The following is a 15602-nucleotide window of genomic DNA, read 5'->3' as shown; positions in this document are numbered from 1 at the left end:
TGCATTTGTTATTTTATTTTATTTTATTCTGAGACAGGGTCTCACTCTGTTGCCCAGGCTAGAGCACAGAGGCACGATCTTGGCTCACTGCAGCCTTAACCTCCCAGGCTCAGGTGATCCTCCCACCTCAGCCTCTCAAGTGGCTGGGATTACAGGTGCGTTCCACCATGCCTTGCTAACTTTTAAAATTTTTTGTAGGGAAGGGGTTTCGCCATGTTGGCCAGGCTGGTCTTGAACTCCTGGGCTCAAGTGATCCTCCCACCATGGCCTCCCAAAGTGCTAGAATTACAGGCCTGCGCCACCACACCTGGTCACTATTTTTTCATAATACAAGTATCTGTACCCACTGACGGGGTACATGTGATATTTTGTTCATAATACAAGAACAAAATCCATTTTTTTTTTTTTTTTTGAGATTGAGTCTCACTCTGTTGGCCAGGCTGGAGCACAATGGCACAATCTCGGCTCACTGCAACCTCCGCCTCCTGGGTTCAAGCGATTCTCCTGTCTCAGCCTCCGAAGTATCTGGGATTACAGGCACCTGCCACCACACTCAGCTAATTTTTGTATTTTTAGTAGAGACAGGGTTTCACCATGTTGGCCAGGCTTGGTCTCGAACTCTTGACCTCATGATCTGCCCAGCTTGGCCTCCCAAAGTGCTGGGATTACAGGCATGAGCCACTGCACCTGGCCTCATTTTGTGCATAATTCATGATGCATGCATAAACCATATAATGATCAAGTCAGGGTATTTGGGTATCCATCAACTTGAGTGTTTATTATTTCTATGTATTATGAACATTTCAAGTTCTCTCTTCTAGCTATTTTGAAATATACAATACATTATTGTTAACTATTGTCACCCTACTCTGCTACAGAACACTGGGACTTATTCCTTCTAACTGTATGTTTGTGTCCATTGACCAACCTCTATTTATCCCTCTCCCCCCAACACCCTTCCCAGCCTCTGGTATCTATCATTCTATCTACTACCTCCATGAGATCAACTTTTTAAGCTCCCACTGTTCTCAAAAGTGAGAACATGTAATATTTGCCTTCCTGTGCCTATTTTATTTCACTCAACATAATGACCTCCAGTTCCATCTATATTGCTGCAGACATGATTTCATTCTTTTTTATGGCTGAGTGGTATCCCATTGTGTACATATACATTTTCTTTATCCATTAGTCTGCTGATGGACACTTAGGTGGATTCCTTATCTTTGTTATTATAAACAGAGCTGCAATAAAAACATAGGAGTGCAAGTAACCCTTTGACATACTGTTTTCTTTTTCTTTGGATAAATATCCAGTAGTGGGACTGCTGGGCTATATGGTAATTCTATTTTTAATTTTTTGAGAAATTTCCATACGATTTTCTATAGTGGCTATGCTAATTTACATTCCTACCAACAGTGTACAAAAATTCCCTTTTCTTGAATTTGCTATTATTTTAACATTTTAACTGGGTTTTTTTTTTCATTATATTAATAGGAATTGTTTGTAGGATTTTTTGAGCTCTCTGCTAGGTTTTGCATACTCAGATTACATTAAACTTTACAACTTAACAAAATGAATTATTCCAAAACAGTTTATGATTAACTGATTCTCCAATTACAAAATAAAAAATCAAGTTTATATTCAGTATTAGAATTTTTGATTCTTTAACACTTGAAACAATTCACCTGAAAAATGATCTGGGCCTAAAAATTGTTTTTAGGAGTAAATCCTTCGGTAACTTTAATGTTTGCATCCTTTTTTTGTTTCTTTTTTTTGGGGAGGGCAGGGGGACAGGGTCTTACTACTGTCCAGGGTGGAGTGCAGTGGTGTGATCATGGCTCACTGCATGGGCTTCTTCACCTCCTGGGCTCAAGCTCTATCTCAGCCTTCTGAGCAGCATGGGCACGCACCACTATGCCCAGCTAATTTTTGTATTTTTTGTAGAAATGGGGTTTTGCCATGTTGTCCAGCCTGGTCTTGAACTACAGAGCTCAAGCAATCCGCCCACCTCAGCCTTCCAAATGCTGGGATCACAGGCATGAGCCACCATGATTAACTCTTTGTGTATTTCACTACGTTGTGAGTATCCTGTCTCTGAAATGCTTGGGACCAAAAGCGTTTGGGATTTCAAATTTTAGATTTTGGAATATCTGCATTGTACTTACTGGGTGAGCATCCATTCCAAATCTGAAAATCGAAAATCCTCCAGTGAGCATTTCCTTTGAAGTGTCATACTGGCACTCACAATTTGGAGCATTTTGGACTTTGGATTTGTGGATTAGGGATGCTCAACTTGTATTTGTTTATTCTTCTTATAAAACCCATTTTGGGATATTGTCTTATTTATTTTCTTCCTGCATCTTCCTTTCTGCTATTCTTTTAAACATCTGAATTGAATTTCCACCTTATCTTTTTTCCCTCTTTTGAAAAAAGTAACAGAATAGGTTAAGGCAATGAATTTACTTAAAGTACAGCTCTAGCTGCCAGTCCTTAAGTTTTGGTAAAGCAGTAATCTTAATTTTGTGGAAAAAAAGAAATCTGTTGCCTAATTTTTATTTTTGTCTAGGCTCAAAAGAATATATTTAATTTCCCAAGTGACTGGTATTTTTGGTTTGTTTAATCATATCTATCTGATTCAACTGAGATAAAATTTACATAAAATAAATGCCCAGATTTTAAGAATTCATTAAGTTCAGTGAGTTTTGACAATCATATACACTCATGTAACCGCTACCCAAAAGAAAACACAGGCCATTTCCATCATCCAAAAAGTTCCCTTGTACCCTTTTCCACTGGGCTCCCATCCTCTGGCACCATTTTCTGATGCCTGTCACCACTTTTGTACGTTCTTGAGCTTCAAGTAGATGTAACTTACAGTATGTCTGTGTCTGGCTTCTTTTACTCATGGTTTGAAATTCATCCATGTTTTTCTGTGTACTGGCAATTTGTTCTTTTAAAAATTGCTGATTAGTATTACACCGCACCAAAATATATAGCAGTTTGCTTATCTATTTCCATGTTATTAAACATTTGGGTGATTTCCAGTTTCTGAGGTGCAGTGGCATTATCTCGGCTCCCTGCAAGCTCCAACTCCTGGGTTCACGCCATTCTCCTGCCTCAGCCTCACGAGTAGCTGCGACTACAGGCACCCGCCACTACTCCCAGCTAATATTTTTGTATTTTTAGTAGAGACCGGGTTTCGCCATGTTGGCCAGGCTGGTCTCGAACGCCTGACCTCAGGTGATCCACCTGCCTCAGCCTCCCAAAGTGCTAGGATTACAGGCGTGAGCCAGCACAGCCGGCTCCTACTTCACACTTATTTTCATTACTGACATTCAAAATATACTCAACAAAAATAACTTTGCTTGTAATATGAAGCAAGCACTCAAAGGCCCTCAAATAGTACCAGACTTACATTTTCATTAGGTTTGTTTGTGCTAATAATTACAGATTTGCAAACAGTAACTTTGCATTTTAACTTTTAGATAGATTTTCAGAAAGCAGGGAGTAGCAACTGTGTTTTATAGTGACAGAGGTGCAAGAATGACAGCTTCTTTCTGAATAAAGACTGATGGAATATTCCGCAAGGGTGGTAGAGAGTAAGTTATAATTACCCTTATTGTTAACAATCTCTGCACTGGTGCTACAAAACTTTTGGCTAGAGAATACATATTCAAAAGCTGTATTTCTTTTCTTTTCGTTTTTAATGAGACAGAGTCTCACTCTGTTGCTCAGGTTGGACTACAGTGGTACAATTTCAGTTCACTGCAACTTCTGCCTCCCAGGTTCAAACGATTCTCATGTCTCAGCCTCCCAAGTAGTTGGGCTTACACGCATGCACCACCGCACCTGGCTGATTTTTGTATTTTTAGTACAGATGGGGTTTCGCCACGCTGGCCAGGCTGGTATTGAACTCCAGCCTCAAGTAATCCGCCTGCCTTGGCCTTCCAAAGTGTTGGGATTACAGGTGTGAGCTACTATGCCTGGCTAAAAATCTATTTCTACAAGGCCAATAAAAAGAGTGGATGTAGGATGGGTGCTGTGGCTCACGCCTGTAATCCCAGCACTCTGAGAGGCCGACGTGGGTGGATCACTTGAGGTCGGGAGTTCGAGACCAGCCTGACCCACATGGTGAAATCCTGCCCCTACAAAAAATACAAAATTAGCAGGCGTGGTGGCACATGCCTGTAATCCCAGCTACTCAGGAGGCTGAGGCAGGAGAATCGCTTCAACCCAGGAGATGGAGGTTGCAGAGAGCCGAGATCACCCCATTGCACTCCAGCCTGGGCAACAAGTGCGAAATTCTGTCTCAAAAAAAAAAGAGTGAATTTAACAGAAGCAAATGAATGTTTCTTTTGCAATTTATTTCACATTTTTAATCTTCTGAGAAACAAAGAATTATTTCACCTTAAAACACAAACTATTTTCACAGTTATATATCAATTCTAATTAACAAATTTATCTGTATTGAGACATATTTGGTCTTTTTATGCTATTCATTTTTTTTTTGGAAACAATCTCGCTCTTGTTGCCCAGGCTGGAGTGCGATGGCGTGACCTCGGCTCACTGCAACCTCCACCTCCTGGGTTCAAGCGATTCTCCTGCCTCAGTCTCACAAGTAGCTGGAATTACAGGTGCCTGCCACCATGCCCAGCTAATTTTTTTGTACTTTTAGTAGAGACAGGGTTTCACCACGTTTTCCAGGCTGGTCTCGTACTCCTGACCTCAGGTGATCACCCATCTCGGCCTCCCAAAGTGCTGGAATTATAGCCGTGAGCCACCACGCCTGGCCAATGCTATTCTTTCATATAGTAAAACTTTACAAACACTTGTATGTGGCAAATGGATTTTTCTGGCATTTATGTATACTGGAATAACTATTCACATGCATTAGCATATGCTTTGTCTAGAATCACGCCAGCCTTTAAACAAATCTGGTTTAAAATAATCTGATAAATTCCTTCACTTTGTTAAAAAATATTTCCTTTGATTTTCCTAAATGTAATGGGGACGATTTTGAGTTCATCTACTATACTAAGTATTGACTAATAATTTTTAGCATAGGCGTTCTTATTCAGTCATCTTCCTTCAAGTATAATGCCTCCTCTTCTTGACAGGCCCTGACTCCCTACTCCTTTTCCATGTGGCCACAATCTTACCCTCTCTGACCTCAATACCCATTCTCTAGAGTGGAGGGCAGAATATTCCCATTCTCCTAAGATAGAAAACTGATCACCTTCATCTCTTACCTCTTTCACTAAACTTTATTAGTTGAACTGATCACGTGTATAAGAAATTATGTCCACAGGATTGCAAGGCATAGGACATTTAGGAGCATTAAGGGATGGTGTTTTATAAGGCATATGAAGACTGGGGTCCCAACATTACCCTGTCCCATGCCAAATTTTAACCTTGTCAATGAAAACAACAATAAAACATCAGACAACTTTCTTGGACAGAAGACAGGGTGATATCTATAAAGGTGTGACCTAAGGTTACAAAATAACCTAAAAAAAAAAAACAAAGAAAAAGGCAGTATCCACTAAGTACAGCTGGCCATACTTCTAAAGAGAGGCGAAGTATTATTTTTTAAAAGCTTGCCATTGGGAGAATATTCTGTATCCACACACACACACCCATCCTAATTTCTTATCCCTAATGGGAAAGTCTACATGTAAAATGGATTGCTTTCTTCTGATTCTGAAGGCAAGGGAGACATGGTTTTTTGCTTGTTATGACAATATAACACATGCTGTTAAATGTAGTTACAGCTGCAGACTATGATACTGTGTATCTTTTAAAAAGCATAGGGTGTTCCTATACCAGATATGTGATTATTTCAAAATAACTAAGTACTTAAAGCATAGGGTGTTCCTATAACAGATATGTGATTATTTCAAAATAACTAAGTACTTACGAGCTGCTTTGATCTGTCTCTGTGTAGCCTTGTATCTCACATGGCCAAGTCCAAGAACTGCATAATGATCTTGGTTCTGATAAAAACACAAAAGGGAGTCAAATTTGAAATGGAGCCAATATATTCCATCCCTTGTGTTCTGGTACCTTAATATAGCATTTCCCAAAGTGACATTTCATCAGGTGTCTGGTAAAAGGTTCTGTATAAAACAGGTTCTATGGTCATGTAAGGTTGAGAAATGTGGATTAGGCTGGGTGCCATGGTTAAAGCCTGTAATCCCAGCACTTTGGGAGGCCCAGGTGGAGGATTGCTTGAGCCCAGGAATATGAGGCCAGCCTGGGCAACAAAGCAAGATTCCTGTCTCCACAAAAAAATTTTAAAAAATTAGCTGGGTGTGGTGGTGTGCACCTGTAGTTCCAGCTACTCAGGAGTCAGAAGTAGGAGGATTGCTTGAATCTGGTAAGTAGAGGCTGCAGTGAGCTGTGATGATGCCACTGCACTCCAGGATAGGTGACAGAGCAAGACCCTGTCTTTTTTTCTTTTTTTTTTTTTTAATGATTTTAAGATTTTACTTTTTTGAGACAGAGTCTTGCTCTGTTGCCCAGGCTGGAGTGCAATGATGCCATTTTGGCTCACTGCAACCTCTGTCTCCCGGGTTCAAGCAATTATCCTGCCTCAGCCTCCCAAGTTGCCAGGGTTACAGGTGCACACCACCATGCCTGGCTAATTTTTGTATTTTTAGTAGAGACAGGGTTTCACCTTGTTGGTCAGGCTGGTCTCGAACTCCTGACCTCAGGTGATCTACCTGCCTTGGCCTCCCAAAGGGTCAAGGGATTACAGGTGTGAGCCACCGCACCGGGCCAAGACCCTGTCTTTAAAAAAAAGGCAGGGTGTGCTAGTTCATGCCTGTAATCCCAGTGCTTTGGGAGGCTGAGGTGGGTGGATCATGAGGTCAGGAGTTTGAGACCAGCCTGGCTAACATGGTGAAATCCTGTCTCTACCAAAAATACAAAAAATTAGCTGGGCGTGGTGGTGCCTGCCTGTAATCCCAGCTACTTGGGACGCTGAGGCAGGAGAATTGCTTGAACCTGGGAGGCGGAGGTTGCAGTGAGTCGATACCATGCCACTGCACTCCACCCTGGGCAACAGAGTGAGACTCTGTATCAAAAAAATAAAATAAAAGAAAATATAAATTTAAAAAAGGGTAAATGTGGACTATTATATAGCTTCCTTGATGATTTATAGGCACAAAAGCCTAAGAAAGGCTCTGAGAAGTCCTGTAATTAGATTTAAAAAATAAACAGAAACCTGGAAAACCTAGCATTTTCCAAACCTACTTGACCAAAGACCCCTTTTTTCTCTTAGCACCTGTTGATAGCTTATGGTCATCCTATGGCACTTATAGCTACATGTTCTTGTTTTGCTTACTGTGTCACTGGAATATAAGCTATGTGGAAGCAGTAATACTGTCTTGTTCAGTACAGTATCCTCAGCACCTAGAACAGTATCTGACACGGTGCTTGATCCATATTTGATGAATGAAAAGAAACCGAACAAGTGAATGAACCCTGCTACCTTACTCTGATACAATCTACTTCTTTCTATACCAAAGACCTTCTCCCTCTTATAGATCTCGACACTCCCCAGTTCTGTCTTTTCCTGACTCTGCCTTCTTCTCAAGTTACTATCTTCTCTCATTTTCTTTACTACGCAGCTTTGAAAGAGTATTTACACTTTGGTCCTACTTCATCTCTTCCTAATCACTCCTCATCCACTGTAATCTCTTGCCTTCCCAATCATTTTACTCAACCTGCTTTGAATGAGAGCACTGAAGTAGTTTGTTAAATCCAATTTTTTTTTTTTTTTTTTTGAGATGGAGTTTTGCTCTTGTTGCCCAGGCTGGAGTGCAGTGGCACGATCTCCGCTCACAGCAACCTCCACCTCCCAGGTTCAAGCGATTCTCCTGTTTCAGCCTCCTGAGTAGCTGGGATTACAAGCATGTGTCACCATGTCCGGTACAATGTTTTTTAAAATAATTTTTCATGTTATGTGACTGACCTTTTTCTGAAGCAGTGACACAGGTGACTCTTTTTCCCTTTTTATTTTTTGAGACAGAGTTTTGCTCTTGTTGCCCAGGAAGGAGTGCAATTGTGTGATCTCGGCTCATCGCAACCTCCACCTCCTGGGTTGAAGTGATTCTCCTGCCTCAGCCTACCAAGTAGCTGGGATTACAGGCATGCGCCACCATGCCTAGCTAATTTTGTATTTTTAGTAGAGATGGGGTTTCACCACGTTGGTCAGACTGGTCTTGAACTCCTGACCTTGGGTGATCTGCCCGACTCAGTCTCCGAAAGTGCTGGGATTATAGGCGTGAGCCACCACACCCTGCCTCTTTTTCCCTCTTGCTCCTCCCTTAGTTTCTGGAAGAATAGGGTGCCTGATGTTTAGGAAGTCTTTTTCAAATAACAAAGTGTCTTTTTCCTTGTTTTCTTTCTACTTCTGTTACCGTTCTTAGTATCTTCTGCTGTTTTTCCTCCTCTTCCTACCCTGGAAATATCCATGCTCCTCAATGTTCAGTCTCTTTTTTTTTAATGGATGAGGTGGTGGGAGAATCAGCTAACACTTTCTGAGTGCTTACTTTTCTAAGTGTTTTATACATATGCCTTAGCTCATTTAGTCCTCTAAACAACCAATGACATAGAACTCTTTTTATCCATTATTTGTTTGGCATTTATCATGTGGCAAGTACTAACTTAAGTGCTTTATAAGCATCCTTTTGTTAATCCTCAAGATAAACCTCTGAGCTGTTAACAATCTCACTGTAGCAACAAGGGAAATGAAGTACACACATGTCTGGGAACTTTCCCAAGGTCCAAGTGCACCAAATGGCAGAACCAGATTTGAATTCAGGCACTCCAATTCCACAGCATACACATTTAGCTACTATACAAGTAGCTACTAAAGCATTATCTGTTTATTTATACTTTTGTCCCTTGCTGATGTCATTCAATTCCCCACAGCAACTACCACTATGTGCCAATGACTTCAAAAAGTCTTTGGCTCTAACCTCTTTTTGGAGTCATAGACCAATTTCTAACCATCTACTAGACAGCTTCACCACTATGGTACCAAACCTCAGTCTTCACATAGCCAAACCTGGACACAAATGGCACCTCCCACAAACATTCTTATCCTCATCCCAGCATTGGTTACTGACCTCACACTCTAGCAGGTCACTCAAGCCCTAATGCTGGGGAGGACCTCTGAATACTTCCCCTTCTCTGGTGCCACACAGCCAGGGTCACCAAAGCCTATCAATTCTACCTCCAAAAAAAGGAAATCTGACCCTTCTTCCTCAAAACCCAGCCACACAGTAAGTTCAAGGATTCAGTCACAGGTCTGCCTTAGTGCACTAGCCCTATAACAGTAAACTATTCACTTCCCCTCCAGTCCCTTGCCCCCTTTCAAGCAATTTTTTGTACTGCCAAGGGAATTACTTTTCTAAAATTAGCTAAGAAACTTTTGATGGCATCTTACTGTCCCCAAAATAAATTTTAATTCCTTCCTTAGCATGGTGTAAAAAGGACACAACAGAGTTTAGTCTAGAGTCCAAAAGATTTTAAGGGCACTAGATTTCTCACCACCATACTGCATATACCCTATACGACTCATCAATCCCTCAAGAGGCACTACATATTTTTTTACTCCTTTGTGTCTTTGTATATCTTACTCCTTCGGCCCAGAATACTTCTCTCATTTCTCTGCTTCACTAACTGCCGCCTGTCCTTTTAAGACCAGTGCAAACATTATCTTTTCTGTGAACTCTTCCTGGATTTCTCCAGCAGAGACAGTATCTCATGGCTAGTGCTAACCCACTCAAGACTTAGTAATAAACAGATGCTAAATTATAGTCATCTTGCTGAACCATCTTAAAACACGGTTTATTAATGGAAAACTAAGAAAATTGTCTATGTCTAACAAAGCATCTGACTGAACAAAATATTCAGATATTAAATACCTTCCAGTCTTTGGGATCAAGTGTTTTCAGCATGGCAAACTCTTCCAACTGCAATTCTTCATCTTCTGATTCCTCAGATAACTCTTTCTTATCCTCCAGTTCCTGAAAAGAGGCAGAAGCATTTCTGTTTCTCCTCTTAACAAAAGCTTCAAACCATCTTCCCACAGGTTCAACTCGACAAAGTGTAGAGGCTGTGATTGAAAGTGTTAAGAGAGGCTTCAATGTATTGCATGGAATAAATCTGTTTCAAGGCAATTAACTTTTTCAGGAAATAAAATCAAAACAGTGATACAAGAATATACTTTTAAAACCACCAACTAAGAAAATAATTGCAGTCATCCAGTTTACATGAGGGTTAACAAGAAATTATCCTTTCCTAATATTAAAGAGTATTTAATCAACCTCTTCCAGTTATCTGACAACATAAAAAAATTCAGTAATGTCAACAATAAATCAGTACTTCTCTCGCGATATGAGAGTAAGCTGAGGAACAGGAAGAAATGTTGCAAACTGCTTGACTTTTAGACGAATTATTTTATTTATTTATCTTTTTACTTTTTTTTTTGAGATGGAGTTTTGCTCTTACTGCCCAGGCTGGAGTGCAATGGCGAGATCTCAGCTCAATGCAACCTCCACCTCCTGGGTTCAAGTGATTCCCGTGCCTCAGCCTCCTGAGTAGCTGGGATTACAGGCATGCACCACCATGCCCCGCTAATTTTGTATTTTTAGTAGAGATGGGGTTTCTCCATGTTGGTCAGGCTGGTCTCGAACTCCTGACCTCAGGCGATCCGCCCGCCTTGGCATCTCAAAGTGTTTGGATTACAGGCGTGAGCCACTGCACCCAGACAAATAATTTTAATAAAGTAATAAACAGTGATAAATTGTCACGAAGAGCTAGCCTCACCAAAAATAAAAAATCTAAAAACAACTCAAACTATCTTTTTTTTGAGATGGAGTTTTGCTCTTGTTGCCCAGGCTGGAGTGCAATGGCACAATCTTGGCTCACTGCAACCTCTGCCTCCCAAGTTCAAGAGATTCTTCTCCCTCAGCCTCCCAAACTGCTGGGATTATAGGCGCCCGCCACCATGCCCAGTTACTTTTTTGTATTTTTAGTAGAGACAGGGTTTCGCCATGTTTGCCAGGCTGGTCTCAAATTCCTGACCTCAGGTGATCCACCCACCTCGGCCTCCCAAAGTGCTGGGATTATAGGCGTGAGCTACCGTACCCAGCCAACTCAAACCATCTTACTTATTAAAATCTTGAACTATAGCTCTTAAAAATTTTAAGGATTCACTAACAAGAATTTGTAATGAAAACAATTTTCCAAGCAGCAAATGGGGATTTACTAATGCAGCTAAGCTGTAGCGGAACAAGCTCTCAATCTGAAACCAGACACTCTGGGTTTCAGACTAGGTCTGACAGTGGCTATGTGGCCTGAAATGAATCAGGATGTCTTCACCTATAAAATGGGAACAATACCTATTTATCTCATTCAGTTCCTAGGAAGCTTGAATGAGACCATAAAAACTCTCTGAAATTAAAAACTTGTAGTAAAGGTATCATCTATTCCTCGGAAGTGGCGGTAAATCACTGTACATGTGTATATTAGCAATTCGAAAAAGGAAAAGCCCTGAAAAATTTAGTTTAAGATTTCCTCCACCTTACACAGGAGAGGATTAAAACACCACGGGTGTGTGTGGCTTTTAAGAACACTGCCTTTTAAGGCTTTTCCTCTAGTTGTAAGAGGCACACGGAGACACACAAATGCAACACGTGCCATGGGTAATGTTCAAAATCACATTCAACAAACGCCTATGTACCTGGCTATGGGAATTACTGTAGATGACTGGAACTGGAGACTCTTTAAGTTTACAATACTCATGACTGTACTGGGCCATAAATCTAAAACCTACAGCAGCAGGACAAGTTTCACTTGTAATAACTGCCTTTCAAAATCTACGCGGATCTTTTCAGCACCACAGTCTTTTAACACCGAATATGAGGAGCGGTGTCTGAGTTGTGACATTTAAAAAATAAGGCCGCAACTAACGTAGAGAGGGAGAACGCCAGCAGCAAAGCTTTGTACGACCCCAGGCACGTGGGGTGCTCGCTGCGCGTAGTCTTTCCGCCGTAGGCAAAGAGAGGCTTATGTGAATCTTTCTGGGGTATTGAGGGGTTCGGTCCCGAAATGTTCAGCCCAATCCATGAGTCAGCAGCGGCGAGAGGAGGAAGCAACGGTAGGAGCAAAAGGAAGGCACCCCTCACCCTCCTTCCTTCTAATCTAGGGTAGGATTACTTTACAACACGGAGCAAAAACACACCCATTACGGCTCCACACGGCCCCGGGGCTAGTCGCCAGGGTCAAGGGTAGAGAGAGCCCAGGGTTGCCAAGGCGGAGGACTGAGGCAGGGGCGGCTGAGGTGGGAAGGAACCGGGGATGGGTGGGCACTTACCAGAGGTCAAAGCGTGGGTGATGGCGGTGCCCCGGCCGTCCGCGGGGCTTGGCAGGAGCAGCATGATGACGCCGGGTCTAGCCCGGTGGGAGCAGCGGTTCACGTCCCGGGCGGAGGGCGCTTACGGTCTCCCCAGCTCTACCTCTCAGTCCGAGACTCGCGCCTTGGCTCTACGACGCCCAGGAACCGGCGCATGGAGACGACCAGTAAGCACTTCCGGGATGGATCTTTCGTGGTACGGAGTCCAGTCTGACACCCTCCCACCCCCGCCAACGTGTGCGGCAACCTAGTTCCACACTGACTGAGATCCGGCTGGAGACCAAGTCGCACGAGAGAATGGTTCCTAGGCGCGTCAGTTTTCCTATGAAAACGATTATATTCCACGTCCCTGTGCAATACATAGAACATAACCTTTAAAAGCAGCTCTTTTTATATTATCTTTATTTTTAAGTTCTTACTGCTTTATATATTAATCTGAACCTAATCAGTGATTTTCCCAGGAACGCTACACTTTTAAGTAAAAAATGAAAATAACTGTGTGAACCAGTATCGACGACTAGTATAAAAATTTGCGGAGGGCCGGGCGCGGTGGCTCAAGCCTGTAATCCCAGCACTTTGGGAGGCCGAGACGGGCGAATCACAAGGTCAGGAGATCGAGACCATCCTGGCTAACCTGGTGAAACCCCGTCTCTACTAAAAAATACAAAAAACTAGCTGGGCGAGGTGGCGGGCGCCTGTAGTCCCAGCTACTCGGGAGGCTGAGGCAGGAGAATGGCGTGAACCCGAAAGCCGGAGCTTGCAGTGAGCCGAGATCTGGCCACTGCACTCCAGTTTGGGCGACAGAGCAAGACTCCGTCTCAAAAAAAAAAAAAAAAATGTTTTTGGAGAACTACGTACGTGTATTTGTGATACATTGTGTTTAACTTGATGATGATAATAGCAGCTAATATTTGTCGTGCTATTACTGATTTACCTGCATTATATATTTTAATACTCACTTGGAGAAGAAACTTCTCTCTGGTGTTAGATTGTATTCCAAGGCCAGCAATATTTTACCGTGTTCTAATGGAATGAAGTTTTCATTCAAGATATTCCCAATCAGAGGACTCTGGGACTTGTTTAATGTGTAATAAAATCAATTGTATTCTTACTATAAGCTTCCTTCTAAGACTGTAGTTAAAAGCAAAAACTAGAAAAACAAAAAACTGTGGGTAAAGGCTCACCCCCAACAGAGTATCTGAAACACGTTCAATAAAATAAACTTCATGTGCCATTCTTCAGCAAGGACCACCAGAAATTAGTAAATTACAAGATAATTTACTATCTTCTAATTTATCTTCTAATTTACTATAAATAAATTTACTATGAATAAATTATCTTCTAATTTACTAATTTCATTATATTTTCACAATTAAACAAGTTTTTAAATATATATATATATATAGAGAGAGAGAGAGAGAGGGAGAAAGACAGGGTCTCACTATGTTGCCTAAGGTGGTCTTGAACTCCTGGCCTCAAGGGATCGTCCCGCCTCAGTGTCCCAAAACTCTGGGATTAGAGGCGTGAGTCACCGTTCCAGGCCAATTAAATACATTTAATTGACCTGTATATCTGCTGCATTATAAAATTGTCACTTCAAAATTGACATTTCAAAAATTGAACTAAGGGAGGCTGAGGTGGGAAGATCGCTGAGACCGGGAGGTGGAGGTTGCACTGAGCCGAGATCTCACCATTGCACTCCAGCCTGGATAACAGTGAGACCCTGTCTTAAAAAAAAAAAAAAATTGAACTAATCTTCTGCCCCCAAACCTCTTCCTGATCCCTATTAATGCAACCACTGTTAAAACATGCTCCAAGGTGCAAAGTAACCTGACTCCACTTTCGCCATATTAACATACGTTTTTCCTCACATTTCCTCCCGTTCAGTTTTACCATTAACTCTAAGATCATAGAGTGTTTTGTTTTGTTTTGTTTTGTGAGACGGAGGCTTGCTCTGTCTCCCAAGCTGGAGTGCAGTGGCGCGATCTCGGCTCCCTTCAATCTCCGCTTCCCAGGTTCAAGCGATTCTCTTGCCTCAGCCTCCCGAGTAGCTGGGACTACAGGTGCGTGCCACCACGCCCAGCTAATTTTTGTATTTTTAGTAGAGACGGGGTTTAGCCATGTAGGCCAGGCGGGTCTCCAACTGCTGACCTCGTGATCCGCCGGCTTCGGCCTCCCAAAGTGCTGGGATTATAGGAGTGAGCCACCGTGCCCGGCCGGGGGTTTTGTTTTTTTAAAAAATTGTTCTAAAATACACATAACATGAAATTTACGATCTTCACCATTTTTAAGTGTACAGTAATGTTAAGTACATCCACATTATTGTGCAACTACCCTACAGAACTATTTTTATCTTACAAAACTGAAACTCTATACCCATTTAATCTTACAAAACTGAAACTCTGCCGGGCATGGTGGCTCATGCCTGTAATCCCAGCACTTTGGGAGGCCGAGGTGGGCGGATCACCTGAAGTTGGGAGTTCGAGACCAGCCTGACTAACATGGAGAACCCCTGTCTCTACTAAAAATATAAAATTAGCTGAGCGTGGTGGCGCATGCCTGTAATCCCAGCTACTCGGGAGACTGAGGCAGGAGAATTGCTTGAACCCGGGAGGCGGAGGTTGCGGTGAGCCAAGATTTAGCCACTGCACTCCAGCCTGGGCAACAAGAGCAAAATTCCGTCTCGAAAAACAAACAAACAAACAAACCAAACTGAAACTCTATACCAGTGGAGAAAACTCTCCACTGGAAACCATTCTTCTACTTTGTCTTTAGGAATCTGACACCTCTAGGTACTTCATATTTGTGGAATCACATAGTATTTGTCTTTTTTGTGACTGGCTTATTTTCTTAGCATAATGTTCTCAAGGTTCATGTGTGCTGTAGCTTATACTAGAATTCCATTCCTTTTTAAGGCTGAATAATACCTGTGTGTGTGTGTGCGCACGCGCTCATCACGTTTTGTTTGTCCATTCATACGTAGATGGACACTTGGGTTGCTTCCACCTTATGGGTGTGGTGACTGATGCTGCTTATGAACATGGATGCACAAATACCTCTTTGAGATCCTGTTTTCAATTGTTTTGGATACATATCCGGAAGTCGAATTGCCAGATGGCATGGTAATTCTATTTTTAATTTCCCGAGGAATCATCATACTGCTTCCCACAGCAGT

The 15602-nt window shown here is 42.1% G+C and overlaps 1 protein-coding gene across 4 annotated transcripts in view; it reads right to left on the bottom strand.

The window, feature by feature from the left end:
- DNAJC2 (DnaJ heat shock protein family (Hsp40) member C2) overlaps positions 1-12702 on the bottom strand; it is a 34101-nt gene extending 21399 nt beyond the window's left edge. For 2 of the 4 annotated variants that reach the window (XM_030931828.1, XM_010377630.2), the window contains exons 1-3: positions 12389-12702; positions 9936-10126; positions 5918-5993 (exon numbers count right to left, since the gene is read on the bottom strand). Coding sequence is in view for 2 of the 4 variants with exons in the window: in XM_010377630.2 (XP_010375932.1) it covers positions 5918-5993; positions 9936-10126; positions 12389-12452 (331 nt within the window). In the remaining 2 variants the exon portion in view is untranslated. The remainder of the gene's footprint in view (positions 1-5917; positions 5994-9935; positions 10127-12388) is intronic. The other 2 variants (XM_030931827.1, XM_030931829.1) reach the window with 2 other exon arrangements.
- Between the last annotated feature and the right edge of the window lie 2900 nt (positions 12703-15602).

This window comes from Rhinopithecus roxellana, chromosome 6 (genome assembly GCF_007565055.1).
Source record: "Rhinopithecus roxellana isolate Shanxi Qingling chromosome 6, ASM756505v1, whole genome shotgun sequence".
In the NCBI taxonomy this organism is placed as follows: Eukaryota; Metazoa; Chordata; class Mammalia; order Primates; family Cercopithecidae; genus Rhinopithecus; species Rhinopithecus roxellana.
Note: the sequence above shows the minus strand (reverse complement) of the source record. Positions and strands in the feature narration are given on the sequence as shown.